Source organism: Apodemus sylvaticus, chromosome 5, assembly GCF_947179515.1.
Source record: "Apodemus sylvaticus chromosome 5, mApoSyl1.1, whole genome shotgun sequence".
Taxonomy (NCBI): domain Eukaryota; kingdom Metazoa; phylum Chordata; class Mammalia; order Rodentia; family Muridae; genus Apodemus; species Apodemus sylvaticus.
Genome location: NC_067476.1, coordinates 23,376,844 through 23,398,415, shown reverse-complemented (window position 1 = coordinate 23,398,415; position 21,572 = coordinate 23,376,844). Strand labels below are relative to the sequence as shown.

At 38.3% G+C, this 21,572-nt stretch overlaps 1 protein-coding gene across 2 annotated transcripts in view; it reads right to left on the bottom strand.

Annotated features, from left to right (window-relative positions):
• Nucleotides 1-418: 418 nt before the first annotated feature.
• Kynu (kynureninase) overlaps nucleotides 419-21,572 on the bottom strand; it is a 141,147-nt gene continuing 119,993 nt past the window's right edge. For both annotated transcript variants that reach the window (XM_052182434.1, XM_052182435.1), the window contains 4 exons: nucleotides 14,033-14,085; nucleotides 12,167-12,252; nucleotides 4,855-5,085; nucleotides 419-3,462 (listed from right to left, as the gene is read on the bottom strand). In XM_052182434.1, the coding sequence (XP_052038394.1) occupies nucleotides 3,340-3,462; nucleotides 4,855-5,085; nucleotides 12,167-12,252; nucleotides 14,033-14,085 (493 nt within the window). In that variant the 3' untranslated portion in view covers nucleotides 419-3,339. The remainder of the gene's footprint in view (nucleotides 3,463-4,854; nucleotides 5,086-12,166; nucleotides 12,253-14,032; nucleotides 14,086-21,572) is intronic.

Here is a 21,572-nt window from a genome sequence, read left to right as displayed (position 1 = left end):
CAAAACATTGCCAGAATAGAATATTATATAGCAATGATAATCAAAACAAATAGGTGAATCTCAAAAAACAAATATTGATGAAAAGCATCTGAGCAGATTCAGTGCTATTGCATTTAAATACAACTATTATACAGTAAAATTAATTCATTTTCATGGGCACAAATAACTGTAAAACTCTTGAAAACGAAAAACCATTTATAAAAATGACTTCAAGAGAGAGCAAAAGGAACAGGATTGTAATATTTCATTTCATTGTGGGCTGTGAGAATTTCAACCATAGTTTCTGCTTACAATTTGATAAAATGTTAGTATGATTACCACATACTAACATTTTAATGTAATCTTACAATCATGTTCATAATCACCTTACTCAACCATGCACATTATAAAATAAAGAATGTCCCAGGACACTTCAGACTAAGTTCTCAGCACAAAGGAGATTTATTTTGTCCCATAGGACAAAAGACAAGCAATAAGAGACAAAGACCAGAGATACAGGATGAGGCAGAAGGTAAAGGAAGAAGGGGGTTGAGGAAAAGAAATGCTTGTCCTGGAGGGACAAAGAACTGCACATGAACAGAGAGGAGACAGGCATGGCCCATAGGCAAATGGAAGTTTATAAAGGGAAATCGGGAAACTTGTGTTAGGATGAGTTGGTTTGTTTAGTGGTTCACCTCAAAAGGAAGAAGTAGCTAAATAAAGGAATAGACCTTGGTGAATAGCTTTCAGAATGTAATATAACAGTTTAGCAAAACGGAGGGGATGGGGGAAAGGCAAGGCCTGCTAGAGCCTTAAGTCTTCCAATTCATAGTGCCAACTCTCTAGTTATCTTTTACCCTTCAACTTGACAACCCAGACTTATCTGAATTTCATTTGGGATATTACTTTCAGCAGATTGGCCTGTGGGCATGTTTATGGGCATTAACTTGATTGTTAATTGATATAGGAGGCCCAGTCCTTGTGAGTCATGTCATCCCTGGGTAAATGGGCCTGGGATCTCTGTAAGAGAAATAGCTGAACAGAAGCCTGCAAACAAGCTAGTAAGGAGAGTGCCTCCATGGTTTCTGCTTAAAACTCCTCTCCTGCTGGAGTTCCTGCCCTGACTTCCTTTAACAATGGACCCTATAAGGTAAAATAAACCACTTCATCTCTAAGTCAGTTTTGGTTACGGCATTTGTCTTGGTAAAGGTTTCTATTGCTGTGATAAAACATTATGACCAAAAGCAACTTGGAAAGAAATGGCTTGTTTCACATTATAGCCTGGGAGTCATCATTTAAGGAAGGTGGGACAGAAAACTGGAGGCAGAGACTAAAACAGAAGCCATGGAGGAATGTTTACTGACTGTTTCTTCATAGCTTTCTTAGACTGCCTTATAGCACCCAGGCCCACCTATCAAGAGGTAGCATCAGCCCAAGTGAGCTGGGCTCTCCCACAGCAATCATTGATTTAGAACATATACCACAATCTTGCTTCACAGGCCCATCTGGTGGCTGCATTTTCTCAGTAAAGGTTCCCTCTTCCCAAATGAGTCTAGCCTATGTCAAGATGAAGGAACACTAGTCAGAATGACATTTAGCCCAACAACAGAGAGCCAGCTAGGGCATCATTAAGAGGTGCTATTAATTATAATTAAGTATTTATTTTATTTTTCCATGATTAATGGCTGAGCTCCAGGGTACTATGTTCCTTGAAGTTAGAAACCGTGTCCTTTTTGTAGACCACTGAGAGACCCAAAAACAATCACACATAGGAATCCATTTAAGGGTGAGGTTCGAGATCATGATAGCCACTCCATTAATGAAGGTAAAATAAAGCAGTGGAAAGCTTTGCTACATTAATAAAGATATGCATGGAACACTTGGAACTGATATGCTAGGTAAACAAGAGTGTTGTGTATGTTCCCAGGTATTGCCACAGTCTCTATCTTATTATTCATTGCATCAAAGAATCTGTCTGCCAGACAGTGGTGGCACACACCTTTGATCCCAGCACTTGGGAGGCAGAGGCAGGCAGATTTCTGAGTTCGAGGCCAGCCTGGTCTATAGAGTGAGTTCCAGGACAGTCAGGACTACACAGAGAAACCCAGTTTCGAAAACTGGAGGTGGAGGGAAGAGTCTGTCTGACTGAGAGTGCTTTATTCAAGTTAATCAAATCATTATAATTTGCTCTTTATACATGCAAATTTAGAACACTTTGCCAATAAATGCACACCAGTATTGGCATCAAAAACCAATGACTGGGGATGGCTTGGTGGATGAAGTGGTTGCTGCACAAACACAACGACTGTGTTCAGATCTCAGTAGACTTAAAAATCTATGTGCAGCAGTGTATAGCTGGAACCCAGCACTCATCAGTGTGCAGAGACAGAGACACTCTGAAGACTCACTGGCCAGCCTCACTACCTGAAGGAGTGAGTTCCAGGATTGGGGAGAAATCCTGTATCAAAATAGGAGGAGGAAGGGCTGGAGAGATGTTTCAAAGGAAAAGAGCATTGACTATTCTTCTAAAGGACCTGGCTTCGAACCCTAGTATCCACACAGAAGCTCTGTAATTCTAGTCCCAAGTGATCTGATGCCATCTTCTAGCTTCTATAGACAAGGCATGACATGACAGACAAACATGTAGGCAAAATACACATACAGATAACAATAAATACATAAAAACTGGAACAGTGATTGACCTCTGGCCTCACATGGGGATGCAGGTCCAAATAACTTCAACATTTATGCATTGTCACTTACATCATGGGTATACACACACACACACATACACACACACACACACACACACACACACACAGAGTAGTGAGGGTAGGCAGGAGAGAAGTGGGTGGAGGGAGGGAGAGAGAGAGAGAGAGAGAGAGAGAGAGAGAGAGAGAGAGAGAGATTGTAACAACTTAAAAAGTCTGTTTTCTTTTTCTGGAATTAGATGAAACATCATAATATCAAAGATATTTCAGATGACTCAATTACAAGTATTAAAATAAAACTGTTTTGGTATCAAAATTAAAGCAATGCTTCCAATATCTATACAAGAAGTCCACATATATTGTAATGTTGTCAGTTCAGTCACAAATTAAAGAGAAAATGTTTCAGTGACCATGGAATGTGACAGGTGATCAAGACTGTCATCTATAGTTGGAGTCATGACAAGTGTGACTTCCTAGTCCACAGGACACCACATTCCCCAGCGACATAGATATGAAAACTTGTACCAGGTTTTATGTAAGTTTTTATAATTATCATCATTTCTATGCAATCAGTTTCTGGATACTTTTTAATGACTAAAACTCCAGCACGTTTCAGTGAGATTTACTTGAGTTACTCTAGAAAGGATGGCTAGTTTCTTTCTGTAGAGTCAAGTATGGAAGTGAGCAGTCTGATGAACTTATAAACATCATGGAAAGAATTATAGAGAGGAACAGGCGCCACACGGATGCCATCTGGTTCTCGCTTGTCACACTGGAGAGAGAAAAATAAAATAAAAATAAAAATAAAGCAACTATCTTAGCAATGTCCACACATAGAAATTCTACTTTCTTGACAAAATCCCATATAGATCATGACTTCCCTCAAACTTAATACATGAGCAACTTTTTTTTGTCTTTGTTAGTAAAACTCTACATTTCCATTAACCTGAACTATTCCCTTAGTTATGACATTAGCAGTGGGTTCCCAAGTGAATATACAAACTATGTTTCTGAAGTCACTGGGAGTTGTCTTTGAAAGTCGGAAAGTCTGCGAAGCTTTCCAGAGGACAAGCCACAGGTTGGATGGAACCCTGGCTCACACTGAGATTTTAAGAGCTTTAGAAACCACCCTTCATTAATTCTATAATCCCTGACCATGGAGATAGGAGTTGCCTATATGTCCCAAGGACTGCTGGTGGGACTGGAAGTAGGATCATCACATAATTTAACTACCTAGTTATCACCATGGTCAACTTTTAAGAAATATCCATTGTAGCTATCAATGAATATAGTCTACATATGCTATCCCTTTTAATTCCTATAATGACTCTTTAAAGTGTTATTACACAAAAAGCACAGATGAAACACCTCAGGACAAAGGTGTGTGGATGGATTTCCTCAGAGCACAGAAGTTGGGAGGGGCCCGGCTTGGTTCACAGTGTCCGTATTGTAACATGAGTCCTGAGGCAGGGTGACCTTTCTAAAGCTGTGAGTACTCCTGAGTGGAGTACAGCCCAGCCTGTATGCCTCTGCCCTTCAAACTTTAACATATATCATTTCTCCTCAAGAGGCTGATAAGCCTACATAAACTTATCATATACAGACATACAATACAGGCTTTAAACTACAGTAAGCATTCTTTGTCTTAGTCCCATTCCTGAGAAATGTCACCACATTGTTTTTGGTTGAACTGATAAAAATGAGTAATTTAGTTTAACCAACCATAAATTATACCATATATATATGTGTGTGTGTGTGTGTGTGTGTGTGCATGTGTATGTGTATATGTATATGTATATGACATGATATGTATATATGCTTTTTATATCATATATTTTTTAAAAGCCAAACTAATGAAAGCACTGTCTTCTGAGTCTGATGAAATATATCCCTGCTTACCTATTAAAAAACTACAATCAATAACACAAGATTATTTTTCAAAAGCAACACTTGCTATTTATTTCCTTTGATCAGAAATGACAGAGGGCTCTTGTGGCTATCCATCAGGGCTGGTGCTGAGTGTTAAGTTGATGTTTGACTTACCCTGACTAGTTGACTAGAAGGATATGCAATAAAGGATAAGTTTAGTAACCTAAGATTCATCCCAACCTGGAGACCCAAGAGAAACCATAGTGAAATGCGAGACATAAACTTATATACATACAACGACTCCTCTTTTTTCTAGTTCCTTAAAGACGCTTTTCTTGGGAATGGAAAAGGTCAGCGTTAACTGGCAGCCTCGCTCCTCTACTCTGGATGGGGTGATTATCTTCACAACTGGCCCATTGTTTGCTGCGTTGTCTTTGCTGTGGTAATGCTTGAGCATGTATTCCAGATAACCTGTCAGCAGAATGGATTTTCTCCTCAGCGCAGTCATAGTTGCTTGCTGAAAGACCTGAGAATCACAATCAGATTAGCAGCAGCTACTGGTTTACAGAGAAACAAACTTAAACATAAATCACACATAAGAAAGGACATTCTCATCTTTAATCAAGTAAAAAAAAATCACAGTTTAGAAAATACTTCCTCTAGTAAAACATGTTATCTTTAAACTGTTTCATCATTAAATAGCAAAAGTAGTTTTCTTGTGTGACTGTTCTTTAAACAATTTGCACGAAAATAAAATTTTGCTTTGGAGTACTCAACAGATGTCTGTAGTTTGGTCCACAGAAAGTTCTAAACAAGACAAATACTTGTGTAAAAGTTCATTTCTGGTATTGTTCATAATGTCTTGCTGAACACTACATTTTTCCAACTCAGTAGCTTTTGGGTGTTTGTTTGTTTGTTTGTTTGTTGAAAGGCAGGGCTTTTCTGTATAGCCCTGGTTGTCCTGTAACTAACTCACTTTGTAGGCCAGGATGGGCTCAACTCAGAGATCTACCTGCATCGGCCTTCTGAGTGCTGGGATTAATGGTGTGTGCCACCACCACCTGGCTTGTTATTTTTTGTTTGTTTGTTTGTTTGCTTGCTTGCTTGCTTGCTTTAATTTAAGTTATAAAGCTGATTTTCTCAGGGAAGTTAATAATGTTTCATAAATATTATTGTGACTGAGGAATTTAGTCACCCTCTCTTCCACCTTACCTTGCAAAACTGTAGCACTTGTATAAAATATTGACAGGCCTATCCCAGCGAGTGACAAGGGTCTACGGTATTTAGTGTGGTAACGTTAAGGGCCAGAATAGACTTGCTTCTCTGTCTTGTTTAAAAATTGTATCCTCTATATAAGAACTAGAGGTCATGTTAACAGCATGATATATATGGCGTGCCATTTAATGTCCTTTGCTAAAACACACGCTAAAATATCAAGAACAAATATGGTGATGTCATTTAGTGGTGTCTGGATTTTATCAAGACATGAGACAAGATTCAAGATTCATGAGAAGGCATTTTAATAAGAATTGGCACAGTAAACAAAAATTTCTCTGGAAATAGTGTATAAGGGTTAGATTTGCTGAAAGTTCAGACTATCTCAGTCAGTTAAGGTCCGGCTGCAGGCAGAGGCTAGAGTCTGTTCTAGCTCTAGTGCATGTGGTTGTGAAGTTGCTGAAGTACTGTTTGAAGAGAATAGATGCATCTGCTTTAGGCAGATAGCTGCAGGCAGAGGCAGGGCCAGGTGTCTTTGGTGAGGCCTGGGTACCAGATCACCAACTTCAGGATGTTGGATTCAAACTCCTGGGAGTTTCATTCTCTTGTGCAAAACAAGATGCTGGTGACCCAGAGCCCACAAGGCTTCAGATTAGTATTCTCCTTGAATGGCTGAAACAGATTGGCAAGGCATGTCTAGTAAAGTTTGAAACAAAGACCCCGAGATGCATTAGCACAAGTTTCTCCTTGGAGATTATAATATTCTTAAAATACTTTCTTTAGTAAAAAATTCTATAATAATGTGTGCTTCAACTACCAGTCCCCAAACATGCACATAGGATACTGTGTAAAACAAGAGTTGCCCTTTTCCATCTGCTTCTAGGAGTCTTTTAAGTACCCAAACTCTCGACAACCAAGTTCAGAAAATATAATAGCTTTGGACTTTCATGTAATGTTGGCACATAATCTCATACACTATAATATGCAAGGATCCTACTTAATAGTAAATAATACAGCACAACTGCTGCGTAACTACTTGGAAACACAGTATCATCTGGGCATAGTGATAAAAATAAAGCAAAACAAAACTGTACAAGGAAAATGTTTTCCATTGGGTGTAGACTGTTAATGGAGACTGTTTGCACACTGAGGGCAAAGTGTCGACTTTTAGTAATTCATTTGTATCCGCATGTGATGAAGATATTGGAGGTTGGTATTAACATTTCTAGTGTGCTTAAAAAATGAGGCACTTGCTTTTTACTGATTTCTTTTATAATTAAAGTATCATTGTCTTCCATGTCAGTCAGTTTTATTTTTTATATTACAAAACAGCTACTCCTTCACAGAAAAATGAATATGAAGTTATTTTTCACTTCATAGATACAACAAAGGTGGCTATCAACTTTTTATTCACATTTCCTGTTGACTGTGCCCAGATATTGGACAAGAAGCAACATAAGGAAAGGAACGCTTATGCTTACTGACAGTTTAAATAGAGTTCTGCATCTAGTCACACTGTGTCCACATTCAAGAACAGGGTAGACAGAGAGTAGATGCACACCTTCAAATTCCAAGGCCCACCCTATGACCCACTTCCTCTGGCAGAACTCCACCTCCTTTCCAAGACCATTTCACCAGCTGGGGACCAGACCTGCATATCTGGGCTGAGCTTTTCCAGATGGCCTCACAGAGTAGAAGAGTCTGTTCCAGAGACCCACACGGAACTATTAAGACAACTAGAGAGACTCTTAGTACTGGAATGTTTGCTGAAAGTACCAGGGGCTTGCTCATCAGCAGGAAAAACAAACAAACAAACAAACAAACAAACAAAACCAAATAAAACCAAAAACAAAGAATGGTTAATAGAAATCAGATGAGAAATATAACAAATGTCAATTTCCCTGCTGCTCTTTTTAAATTTCATTCTTTCAATAATCAATGTGTGTGTGTGTGTGTGTGTGTGTGTGTGTGTGTTTAATTTATAGGAAGTAAATACCACAATTTTTAATTCTTATAGGTTTTAACAGAATTCCTGTCAGGCATCTCTACTTGCTTAATTTTGTTGTTACCGTGTAAAATAAACACAAGGCTAGGAAGGTTACACCCTCAAGTTAGAGGAATTGCACCCAAGGTAGGAAGGTTAGACCCTTGTAGCCGAATTTTCCCACAATTAATTTAAATATTGAAGAAACAAGAGGCGGGTGACTGGGCAGTGGACAAGGGAGACAGAGCTAAGCTTTTCAGGGACAGACAGAGACAGGGAGAGAAGAGGAAAGAGGAGGAAGATGGAGAGAAAGGAGGAAGATCCAGATTCTGCATGGTTTAAATCCCCACAGGGAGCTATGAATACCATAAGAGGACAGAATGACTGCGATAACTTGTCTAATCCAGGTGGGCAGCTTGTATCATTATCAATTGGCTCTGAAATTATTGTGTGGCCATCTTGTGAATTGAGAATTTATTGATATATAAATCTGGCTGATTAATTATAAGCTTCTAGAGTTTTGATTTACTGGATTAAGGGGATTTGTGACAATTAGCTGCAGTGGGAGAGATGGCTGAGAAGGTATGGGCGACTCTGAAGCAGGTGAACTGGAGCAAGGAAGACCACCGAATGGGACTAGCCTAGAGGCAGAGAGACTGCCCTCAGAGAGTAGCTGGGTTTAGTGCGGGATGGTGTAGATCTTTTTAATATTTTCTACAACAAACACTCTCACTAGGAAGGTTACATACTTCTTAGTCATTAAACAAGGCAAGCATGTAGTGCGTAGTTTTCCATTATCTGATTTCTTTTTTCTTAAATTCTTTTTTCTTTTCTTTACTTCCCCTTTTCTCTTCCCTTCATTCTCTTTTTTCTTTCTTTCTTTCTTTCTTTCTTTCTTTCTTTCTTTCTTTCTTTCTTTCTTTCTTTCTTTCTTTCTTTCTTTCTTTTTCTCATCCTTAATTTCTTCTTAGCCATCCATCCATCCCTCCATCCATCCATCCATCCATCCATCCATCCATCCATTCATCTGTTTACTCATTCATTCATTCATTCATTCATTCAGAGACAGTGCCTTAGTGGCCTAGAACTCACAGATATCTACCAGTCTCTGCCTCTGCCTTCTGAATGATGGTGTATAAAATGTGAGCCACCATGCCTTATCTGGCTTCTCTTAAAATTGAGACTCTCAAACTTGAGTCTCCGTGCCTTGTGAAGGAACCCATTGCTTTTTGTCCTTGCTACTGTCTTGACCTTCATCACGATGCAACCAACATGAAAATTAAGCTTGTGTTTTTGAACAGTTTTTTTTAATAGTGTATAGCTTTATAAATATTATATGTTGAGCAGAGGTAGAAATTGTGTACTCTTTGCTATATAAAAAAAACGTGAACATAAAATAGAAAATACATAAAAATTCCAATTGGGCTGTCAGAGAACTGAAGAAACTTCTGAAAATCTCTGCTCTAGACCTCCTCATTACCAAAATGGTGCACACACACACACACACACACACACACACACATACACACACACATGAGCTGTTCTGCTCATTTGAAGTCATGTTTAATGTCTAGTGCGGTATGGAATTGGTTCCTTCCCAGGCTCATTCTGCTCCGGCTCAGCACAGTGTATTTTAAATGGCTCTGTGAAGGACTGCCACCCAGCAGGAAAGGAAGCGACCATTGGAAGGTTGGAAGCTGATGATAGGAACTACTTTTACTGACATCAGTTGAGCCGAGGTAGTTGTAAACAACGCCTGTATTAATACAAGTTCAAAGGTACTGGGTGGAGGCATCCGTGCCGTGGTTCACACGGGAGGGTCAAAGGGCAACACTGGATTCTGTCTGCTCCTTCCACCTTTATCCCGTGGGTTTTCTGGTTTGTGCAGGAATTATTTACTTGCTGACCCAACTTCCTGGCCCTGAGCAGGTGATATTTTTAAGTATAGAAGCCTCCAGTTGTTTTTCAAGTTTATAGGATAGTTTGGTTTTTTTTTTTTTTCAAGTAGATAAGACAAACTGGTTAAATCATTTATCTCTCTCATTTAAATATTGGTCATTTTTTAGAAAGGTGAGCCCCTATCTTCTCTCTTCTTATTCCTTTTGTCCTTTATCCTCTGTTCTCCCAGTTTGCCCTCCCCATTCCCTTTTCCCCAGACTACTCAGCCTTTCTCACTTTCCACCCACTCCCTCACATTCCCTTCCCTGGGACATTTTTCTTTATTTTTTCTATTGCATGGCTTTGCCCCAGCAACAAACACAACATGTAAACAAATGCTTCCCAGTACTTCTAACCATGGCTCAGAAATAGGAGTTAGGATAACAGAGGAAAGTATGCCTTATTTAGTAATTTCAGATCTTTGCATATTAAAAATACGGAAGAAAATTTTTCAGATCGACTTTAGCCAATACAAGGCTTGAGTCGTGTGTTTAACAACAATAAACAAAGAAGGGTCTGTCTTTTGGGGGAGGGACATCAGATAAGGGGACTTGAGAAAAGGGGACTTGAGAGAGGAAAGGGAGGGAGGAAAGTAACATAACTTTATTTTAGTTAAAATCTACGGAAGGTAAAATTAGAAGGAAAACAATGGTCATTTGGTCAGAACAATGAATGAATAGCTACAATGGACCCAAGAAGCTGCTAACAATCAGTGCCCTGTGTTGGGGGGGAAGGGAGGGTCTGCTGAGGTTCTTTTGGTAGGTTTGCATTCAGGTCTTAAAGGGGAAACTATGAGTCAGCCCTCAGAGTCTGAGACCGAGCAAAGTTGATGTGGGTGTCTCTAATCCAGCATGGCAGGATAAAGAAGACTTTTGACTTCCTTCTGTGTACAAAGTTTGCTAAAATGAGATGGTGTGATCCCACAGGCTGCGATCACCCCACTTCAAAGGTAGAGACAACTGAGTTGGAGGTCATCCAGTCTTGAAGGGAAAAAAAATGGGAAATTTCTGAATGTATGGATAAGGTAAATCAGAAGATATGAGCTAAATGATGGCCTGCCCTAGGGCCCAAGTGTGTGTCTTGGTTGCTTTCATACTAAGCTCTTCTGTTAAAAGTTGTAAACTGAGATGATATTTGCTGTTTTAAAATCATTAAGCTCAACATTTCTCCCTATGGATACTAGCTATTAAACGTTACTAGAAAACTATTAAATAACAATACATAAAGTACTGAACAGACTTTTCCTCAAAAAAATTAAAAAGTGGTATCCTGGCTGCAAAATAATCTCATTTTGTCTATTTTTCTTCAAAAACAAAAAAGAGTTCAAAAAAGTGAAAACAGCACATGCTCCATCTAGTGGTCAAACTGAGGCGGTGCTTGCTAACCTACGATGCCTTAAGAAAGGCAATTGACACTATCTAGTGGTGAAGGTGTACAAAAGCAAAAACTTGATGATGCCATCCGGTGGCCAGAATGAGGAACTGCTGTGTTTAGGATTTAGAAGAGAGATTCTTTAGAATCACCCCTTTCCAACTCAAATCCTGCACAAAACAATTTCCTAAAATATCATGAATTAGATGATTTTTAGAAGACATTAAGGAAACAAATTCAAATCTTATTTGACTAGGAGATGTAAAACATTTGTTTAAAGTGGTATAGCTACTTTTAAAGTATATTTTAGTGAATGTATTCATTTCATGTGTATCAATATTAAGTGTATAACTTTGGAAATGTATTTTGGCTTTATGTGTGTGGGCATTTTGTTGGCAGTGCTTACTTATCGCATGTGTGCCTGGTGCCAATGGAGGCCAGAAAAGGACGTTGGATTCTCTGGGACTGGAGTTCAGAACACTGTGTGCTGCCACGTTGTTTCTGGGAACCAACTTAGTCCTCTAGAAGAGCAGCCAGTGTTCTAAACCCATGAGCAACCTCTCTTCCCAAAATTATATAATTTTAGTTACTTGATAAGTAATAATAATATATAGCATATTTACTTGAAGCAATTTAGAATATCACTAAATGTGTCCTTCACTCTAATTCTCCAAGGTTATCCTACAACCTTAGTCTCCTGTTGGGTTTTATGGGACACTTTTGTCATTACTTGACTTGTAGAACTAGTAGTGTGACAGGATTTCTAGAAGTCCTAAATACCAGCTATGAGAGTGAATTAATTTAGAATGGAATACATGCTTATTTGGTTTATGGAAAAATCAGCTTTGACTCAGTCAAGTCCATGCACATCTCAGTAGACCAGTAGCACACGTGTCTTCCACTTGAGGTCTGTATAACAAATACAGAAAATACAAGGCCACAGTCACAGTGACAGCCCCAACAGGAAATGCTGCCTATTTTCCATCACATCTGCTTACTCGGGATCTTTCTGATCAGCAGAAACCTTTTAGGACCAGTCACAGCTGGGTGACGTACGTAGAACAGGAGCTGTCAAGGCAGAAGAAGGTAGGTCTCTTACCTCTAAACTGGCATGCAAGGAGCAGACCAACAAAATGGGAGGGTTGGAAATTCGGAATCCATTGGCCCCAGGGATTAGTTGTAGTTCTGAAAAATTAATATGATGCCATTATTTAGAGCACACTTTTAAAGGGGGCATTTAATTATAAAAACATCAATATTGAAAGTGTAAGATAAGACTTAAGACCTTTTTCCTCCTAGGTTGCGTTCCTAAACTGTGTAAAAGAAATATCCGAAAGAGGGAAAATTCTGACATGTTTCTAATCCAGTGACCATTTCCATGACTTGATTTCAATGCTGTCAGCTGACTTGACACTAGAAACCTTACATAGAATATAAACATGGTCTGAACCCTCCACTCCATCTTCCTGGTTCCAGGCCAGTATTTCCTTTATACACTATGCTTTAAAAACTTGGAGGAGTGTCATGTCAAGTATATGGACCCAGGAAGGTGGTTTTAGCTGTAGAATTTTTATTAGGTCACATGGCTTTCTTAGAAAATATGGGAACAGAAAGATCTACCTGTGTGAGGTAAGTTAGAAAATAAAGGGTAGCAGGTATTCCCTGAATGTGTCTGAATAAATTGAACTAAAGTAGCTTAAACCTAACAACATTAGGGTGACTGGAAGTTAACTTAAAGCAGAACATGTTAAATAGCATGAGTCTGCAAATTTATCAAACCTAGGGGTTGTTGAAGTAAGACCAGCAGGCAATGTCCAATCTACTACCTGGTTTCAAATAGTTGTCTTTTAAATAAAAGCTTATTAGACAATGGTCTCAGTGACTTCAATGTGCCTCCATGTCTGCTTTAGTGATATAATACAGAACTGAGCAGAACAGCTTAAAATACTTCCTGTCTCCTGTATCACAGCAAGAAGGTCAGTTCTGTTCGTGACCTAACCAAATCCCCTCATGAATGGTAGCAAATAAGCAAGCAAACAAGCAAACAAACAAAGCTCAGATAATTGAAGTGACCAGACTGGCACAACAGTTAATGTTAGCAGGTAAGTTAGCAGCCTGGCTATAGTACAGGCTTCTGATCTGACTAGGATTGTCCCTCAGGCCTCTTGCTACCTGGCTGCTGTCAATTTAAAGAGTACCTAAGTCAAGGATGCATGCTCAGACACTGAGTTTAGGTTTAACTTGAAAATATTCATCTCATGGTGCCTCCTGTGTTCTAAAAGGCTGAAGTATCAGCACAGGAAAAAAAAAAGAGCTCCAACGAGACCCTAGGGCATGATGGGAGCTTCCTTACTACTGTTGGTGTACACCCTTGTAGATGTCCATCACCTCTTTGGTATAATATGGCAAACGCCACAGCAAGGGAATATTTAGAACAAGGAATACATGTAAACATTTGTTTGAAGCACTGTAGTGTGCCCTTGAGTTTGTAGTTTTGAATTTAACTTATTCTTAAACCAAACATTAACAACTTTTAAGCCACCATTATTCACATTAGGTATAAGGAACAGACCGAACAATGTCTGGCCTGATCCCAAAACTATTAAGCAGCAAAGTGGGACTGACGCTTACTTTGCTCTGGCTCTGGTCTCCATCACCAAGTTGGCCCTTGCCTTCACTGCTTGTGTTCTGGCCATTCAGACTCAGGAATCTGACCAAGCTCTGAGCCACAGGCTAGATTTCCTTTCCTTTAATCCCTCTTCAAAGGGCTGAAATGCAAAATCATGCTAAATCTATAAACACTTAGCCTTACATACTGAAATGTCATTTCTTATTTTGGAAACCACAGTGACATTTTCAAAGTGCATCCTCCATGGGGCATGTCTATTGCATGGAATACAAAGGCAATTGAAAATCAGAAGGAAATGAAAACAGAATAGCATGTGATAAACTTGAATATACTTACTGTTATCCATGTTGAATCTTGTACTGAGTTCATGGCCGAACCATCCCACTAACCTAAATATAAGATAGCAGTAGGCAATTGGTCTTCAATACTACTGAAGATAATTTAGGAATTTGTGACAAGAATATTATAATAAATTGTGGTGTAAGTTACCAAATACTTTAGCATATAAATATGACACAATAGAATGAAAACTATCAAAATTAAGAAAAAAATCAAGTTCTCATATTATTTTGGTGCAATTAAATATAGTTACAATTAATATTTTTCTAAGCAATGATTGAGTTTATTTTACAAATGAGTTAAAAATATCAGTGGTGGTTTCATTTTTAAATGCCAAAATGAAGGTTAAAGGTCAATGTTACCAACTATCCCGTGATATTTTACAACAAAACCCTAGAGATTTGGTCTAGCAAGACTGGATCACGTGATAAGAGTATTTGAATAATTTCCTAAAAGTAATTCATTCCTTTGTTTTGCACTTAGTTTTCATTAAATGGTATTTTAATGAGCAAGAAAGAAAATATAGACTACATAGGAAAAATTACGTGTCTTTGTTAGAAGCAAATCATGGCAAAACAATTTAGAGTAATCAATCAATCATCAATCAATCAATCAATCAATCAGACCTTGAGAAAAGCAGAATGTTCCCAAGCATGAGTTTTTTTCTATTTTCAGTAATTTAAAAATAATCTTCTTTTTTAATATAAGCAAAAGAAAAATTTAAAAGTAATATGCAGTAGGTTCACAGAGTCCTGTATCAAAAAGATAGATTAATTACAGAGGAAATGACAAAGAGTGAAAGAAGTTGCTATTTTTGATGGATTTTTCTTTTTTTTATTAGATATTTCCTTTATTTACATTTCAAGTGCTATCTGATTTCCTTGTTTCCCCTCAAAAAAAACCCTCCCCCTGCTCACCAACCCTCCAACTCCCTCTTCCCTGTCCTGGCATTCGCCTATACTGGGGCATCGAGTCTTCACAGGACCATGGGCCTCTCATCTCCTTGATGGCCGACCAGACCATCCTCTGTTACATATGTGCCTGGAGCCATGTGTCCCTCTATGTGTACTCTTTGGTTGGTGGTTAAGTCCCTGGGAGCTCCTGGGAACACTGGCTGGTTCATATTGTTATTCCTCCTATGGGGCTCCAAATCTCTTCAGCTTCTTGGGTCCTTTCTCTAGCTCCTCCATTGGGGACCCTGGGCACAACCCAATGGTTGGCTGAGAGCATCCCCCTCTGTATTTGTCAGGCACTAGCAGGGCCTCATCAGGAGTGTTTTTTTTTTTGTTTGTTTGTTTGTTTTTCAAAGAGAAGAATACTAAGATGTTCCAAGAGCCTTGCTTCCCTGAACAGGGAACAAATCTGATCAAAGAGGAGATGCAAATGTACCTCCTCCTATTCAGCAAAACAAACAACACATCTTAGTCTCACAAATAAAAATGTCAAGTAAGAGAAGAATTATGGTACATTGAAGGTCCTGAATTGATGGCATGATGGAAACTATAGAATGCCTACTTGTGCCAAGCATTGGAAGAAAGGCAAGTGGTGAATTTAGATGTTGGGGGATGTGGATTTAGTAGTTGAGGCATGTACATTGCAAGCACTTAAGCCTCTCTGGACAATATGACAATCTGAATGGCACCTCAACAACATGAGAGGATCTACATGAAGTTCTCAAAAAGAGCAGCAAGCCTGTGCACATGGAAATGTGTGCATAGAAGTCACAAGCCACCAGGAGCTGCCACAAAGACCATGGAAAGGTAGAGCACGGAATAAATAAATGCAGTGAAACATTGTTGTGAACAGTATTCAATAGGATATGCAAACACCACAGGCAAATGTAGGAAAGGGATACATGCAGTGCTGTACAGCACATTCTACAAGCAAAACGCAAAACAACAACAACAAAAACCCTGCCATGAAGGAGTGTGACCAGCCCCATGCCCAGAGGAGATTCTGGGACTGCAGCAGCTGCCAGCAAGGTGTACGGAGAGCTCCTGGACTTTTATCAGTCATCGTGGGTATTGGGGTGGTCATTTTGGTGTCAGTAAGTACTGTTTTGAGTCAAATCTGTTCCTATAAGAAACTCTTTTAAAAAAAAGAGAGAGAAGAAAAAAGAAAAATCCAGATTTTCTAAAGTGGGTATCCGTGAGGAAGCTAAATTTAGGGGTCATTTCAGAACGTTTCTCTGACAATACATTAAACTGACTTTCCCAAATGGACACACAGGGCTGGGACATGGATCTGAGCATATGAGGGCAATCCTTATATGACAGTCAATATGTATTATGTGCTGGATATCACACAGTATTCTGAATGCTTTTAATACTCTTTTATTATCTGTATAAACACTCTTTGTGGCAGGTTCTCTCATGCCTAATTTTCTGGAGATAACAGCAAACAAGTTGTTTCAAAGTCAGTGAGCAAATTGACGAACCCAGGAGTGTAGCTGCAGAAGCACACACCCCCACAATGTGTTCAGCACGGGGTAAATATGGACATCACGTTCACTCGAGTCTGCAGTCTCACTGATCCAAAGATCACTTGTACTTTAAGTGGTTGAACTTCAAACACATGGGAAACGTAGACTTCAGGAATGAAAGTTGATAAAGATGCTTCTGAGGAGTTGCAGAGCCAGCAGGAACTTAAGAGTCCATGTGAAGTGGACAGAGCTGGGAAGCAGCATAGCCCCCAAAATGAAGGGTCATGAGGACAAAGTGGAGCACGAGTGGGACGTGGCCACCAAGAATGACAGTGTGGGGGCGTGGCCACCGAGAATGAGAGACACTTAGAAGGTATTGCCCATGAGGATTTTGGAACCTCATTAGGGAGTTAGAACATTAGCCAAGCGGTTACAGGGAACTCTTGATTATTGCTTTCAAAATTTATCTAAAACAAGATTAGTCCAACTTGGAAAACATTGAAACCGAAGAAAAGCATGAAGCTAAGAAGCTATCCTAACTATGTTCTTGTTGATATTTGGAATGTATCGGTCCATCTTTATATTATGCACAAACAATTCCACCCCAAATAATCTCATACTTCATAAAATAATTACACTTTATATAATTGTATTATGATGTATTTTATTACAGTAAATGTGATTATCATTAAAGCATAAACACCAAAAACAAAACAGCAATTATAAACTCAAATTATTAAGAATCATTTTATTCTTTGTATATATACATATATATTTACATATATGTGCATACATTTATGTGACATCCTTTTGAAACTTACAACAATTTCATTAAAAATCTCAGAAGAATAATTAGGAAAAAAATAAGAAAAAAGAAACTCTTGTTAGTAATCCCAATGAAAACTCTTGTGTTTTACAAAGTTGACTCTGGTGCAGATATAACTCTTGTTTATTGAGTTTTCCATCCCTGATGTGAATAGACATGTGTGCACATTCATGTTTGTGTGTGTGTGTGTGTGTGTGTGTGCACGTGCGCGCATGCATGCGTGCATGTGTCTTTGTGTGTGTGTGTGTGTGTGTGCGCGTGTTTTCTTCCTAGGAAAAATGTCACATATGACATACATCTTGGAAATATAATAATGAAAATGACTGTGTGGGATTAAGTTTGAAAAGAAAACAGGTCCCATGAAAGAGGTAACGAAAGATTTGGAAGGAACCTGAGAAAGTCAGGATGGACAAAGAGAACAGAACAGAGGAATCAGCAGGGTGGACATGCCAGGGAAGTATGAGATATTATGCGACTTACAGACAACGTGGTAATTATCATCTGCCCTAAAGATGAAAATTTTTATCATCACCCTGAGATTTTAAGAAAGAAAAAATAAAAGAACATTTGAGAATTTTAAAAATCGGATTATTTCAGCAGTATTTTACTGAATAAAGGTTAATTTGAATCTTTATATTGAAAAAATGCAATGACATCTGAGAGTCACGCTCACACTAACTTGCATATTAGAAGGTTAGGGTATAAGGACTTCAGGAAGGAAAGGAAGTCAGAGCAAAGGGTGATGGGTGGTTAGACAGAAAGAAGAAGAGATGTGCTAAAAACATCATTATTCAATGAATGGAAATAACGGAATTTTTAAAATAATCTTTAAATAAAATTATAAGATTCTTAATACTCTAGTTTAAAATCTTGAACAGAAAAAGTGTGTTAAAATGTTCCTTTAAAGGAACATACTACAGAAGACAAATTAAACAACACTGAATAAATTCCAGACACATCTATCAAAGAAATAAATGCCAATGTGTCCAGAGAGCATCTTGAAAGAAAACAGGATTTGATTGTGTCACAAAGCAAGCAGACTCGCTCAAAATGAGTGATTCAGAAATACATAGAAATGAAAGGAGAAAAATTATAGATAGAAGTTTAAAAATCAAGATGCTACCTTCATGGCTAACAAGATAGAATTCTTACTGAAATGATTAAATAATAAAAATGATATTTTCTAATATTAGTGGTGACTTTGCAGACAAAACAGTAAAAATTTCTGAACATTGTTGCACACCTTTAATCCTAGCACTCAGAAGGCAGAGAAAAGATGGATTTCTGTGATTTCAAGGCCAGCCTGTTCTATATAGAGAGATCCTGGCTCAAAGGACAAATTTTTTTTTTATTTTCTAGACAGATGCAAAATTATTGACACAGAAGACACAGCAGAATCTATATGGAAAGACAGAAATACTGCGACAGTAATATGTTACTAACTTTTCTACTTCCATAAAAAATAAATTGTGAAAAAAAATTACAGAAGTCAATCTAACCAACACAGTATAATGACACAGTCTGGGATAATTATTGATTTTGAAAATCTGTGAAGATCTTCATTATCACAAAACGTGGATATTGCCAAAATGAATATATTCTATGATCTAATACAATCAGAAATTAATACAAAGAGCAAGAATGGAAAAGGTTGTTGCTACCCAGCAAATGAGAAGAAAAGTTGTACCAATTACATTAAGAAGAGAGACGGAAATAAATTGAATTGAGAGATTCCTGGTCACACTGCTTAAATACCATGCGGAAAATAAAACAGCAGTTACAGCCAGTGAAAGAAACACTGAAGTGAATACTCTGGAAACGTCAGTGAACACACCTGTATACACAAGTCAAAGTCAGCAGTGGTCAGGAGACTGTGCTTCCTTAGGAAAATGCAAGACAATGAAGTAGAGAAATGTAAAACCTCATGTGGAGAGCGAATCACAAAGAAGGAAAACTTAGCTTATCATGATGCAGAGGTTACTTAAAGCATTTTAAAACCTAAATAAAATCAACACTTTTCTAAAAGAATGTGATTCATTCAACTCAATTTCAGAAAAGAAAATTATAAACTGAAAGACCTTATTGAACTTGAAACATAAAAACTTAAAGCCATAAAAGAAAATCTCTCTCATTACTGTTTTGGGGTAGATGAATCTCAAAATTGTTTATTCCCATACACCAAAAATTATTCAATGAAAGTATTTAAAAAATACTATTTGTTAAAGCAATATAATACCAATATAAAGGCTGAGGGTGCACTCCGAGAGGTATATACCTTGAGACAGTCCAAGTCACCTAGCCTGCCTTTAAGTCACAGACCATCAGAGTGAATTTACATGCTTCGAAAAGCAGCAAGCATGTAGTGACCTTCTGGTGAGTCATCGACTGGTATGGTCCTGTAGGATTCCTGTCTGGGGTGTGGAGAGAGTTCCATGGGGCCCAATATTCTCCTGTCCAAGGCAAATAGCAAGAAGTTGCCTGCCCATCTAGTTCCAGTTGGTTGGTTGGAGAGTTTTGCTCTCAGTTTCTCTACAAAAGTGCGTCTTCCTATTTTGTTGGAAAGTTTTGTCTTCCTGTTTTGTTGGAAAGTTTTGTCTGTCTGTGTTTTCTGATGTGTGTGCAAGTTTTCTTGCAAACAGGTAGAAATGGTAGAAAGAAATGGGTTGGATGCTGCTGCTGTCTCTGCTACCATGAACTACAAACTACCAGCCACCACCACTGCCTTAGCTGCTTTAATGTCCGAGATTCAGAATTTATCACTGAGCTCTCTCTGGTCTCTAGATGTGGGTTAGCAGGAGTTCAGATGGCTATTAGGTATGGATAACACTAAAGTTGTTTTATGGTTTTTGCTTTATTAGAAAGCTGTCTCTAGACTTGGATTATGGTTTTCCCTTCTCTAGACTCAAACATATGTAAAAGTTTCCTGTCTCCTGCATCAGTCAAGCCAGTTGACACTGTGACAGGGAGAAAACAGCAAATCAGAAGTTTATGTGAACATTCAATACCTCAAGATTTATACACTTACTGTACTGCATAGTGGTTAAAAATCGGTAAAGTCTATGAAAAAGTTAACTTAAAACTTGTAACACTGGGTGTTAATAATTAAAAATCTATACATAGATAATCTTAGAAGAATCATGAATCATGATTCCACTTTGAGATATAAACAGCCTATTCTAATTTTTTGCCCCATCAGGATGGACGCAGTCACATGGGAGGTCTCCATTTTTGCTAAGGTTGAAGAGGGTGGATATTTATGACATTTCTGCCATCTTAATTAAAAGATGAGTACTTGTTGTGGGCATACCAAAGAGGCATCAAGTCTACAAGATATTTTGAATTAGGATTAAGTTTTATATGATAATTTCTGTCCTATCCTGAAAACAAAGTTTATGGAAGATAGGATTTAGAAACAATACTTCTTTAATGATAATGTATTAAAGCTTCACCACCATGCCTTCATATGCAAGAATGTGCCTTGCACTGGCAGCCAAACTTTGTGACAGTCACCCAGATGCTAAAGATGTGTTGTGAAAGATGAATGGCAGGACCAGAGCTCCTAAAGAGAGCCCAGAAGCAATGGTGGGCCCCAGCAGCATTGGAGCACTGGTGCAAAGTGAATGTTACCTGAAGGGCCAGTCACAGTCAACTGGAGCAGGCTAGGACCTACAAGGCAGGCCTTGCATGTGCTGCCAATGGTGCAACCAAAGAGGTGATCCAAGCCCCTCAGAAAAGCCTAAAAGATTGGATCCTAGTTACTGAGCTTTGAATTGATTGCACTCTTAAAGCTTGGTTTCTGCCTTTTGCAAATTGTGGTTGTATCCTGTATCTTTCCCTCTTGAAGTACAAAAGGTACTTTAATTTTGATATGGCAGGAGCTCACAGATGAGAGATTTGAAATGTTTTAAAGAAGAAATTTCAAAGTTTAATAAAAAATTGAATAAAAATAACTGAACATTTTTAGCAACAGCTTTTAAAATACTTAAATTTGTATGGCTATGGGGCATTGGAGTTTATAAGTGTTTTATTAATATATGTCTTAAAAATAAACAAACATAAAGGTTAAAAATTAGGGCCATATCTATGAGGCCAACTACTTCACCAGAAATGGGAATGTCACTATCTTATTACGATGTAGCAAGACAATGACCTAAAGAGTCTGGCAAAGGGCTTGAAGCAGCTTCTCAATCTATGGGTCACAACCCTTTTGAGGTCAAAAGACTTTTTCTACAGGGTTAGCCTAGGACCGCCTGCATGCCAGATGTTTGCATTCTGATTCATAATAGTGG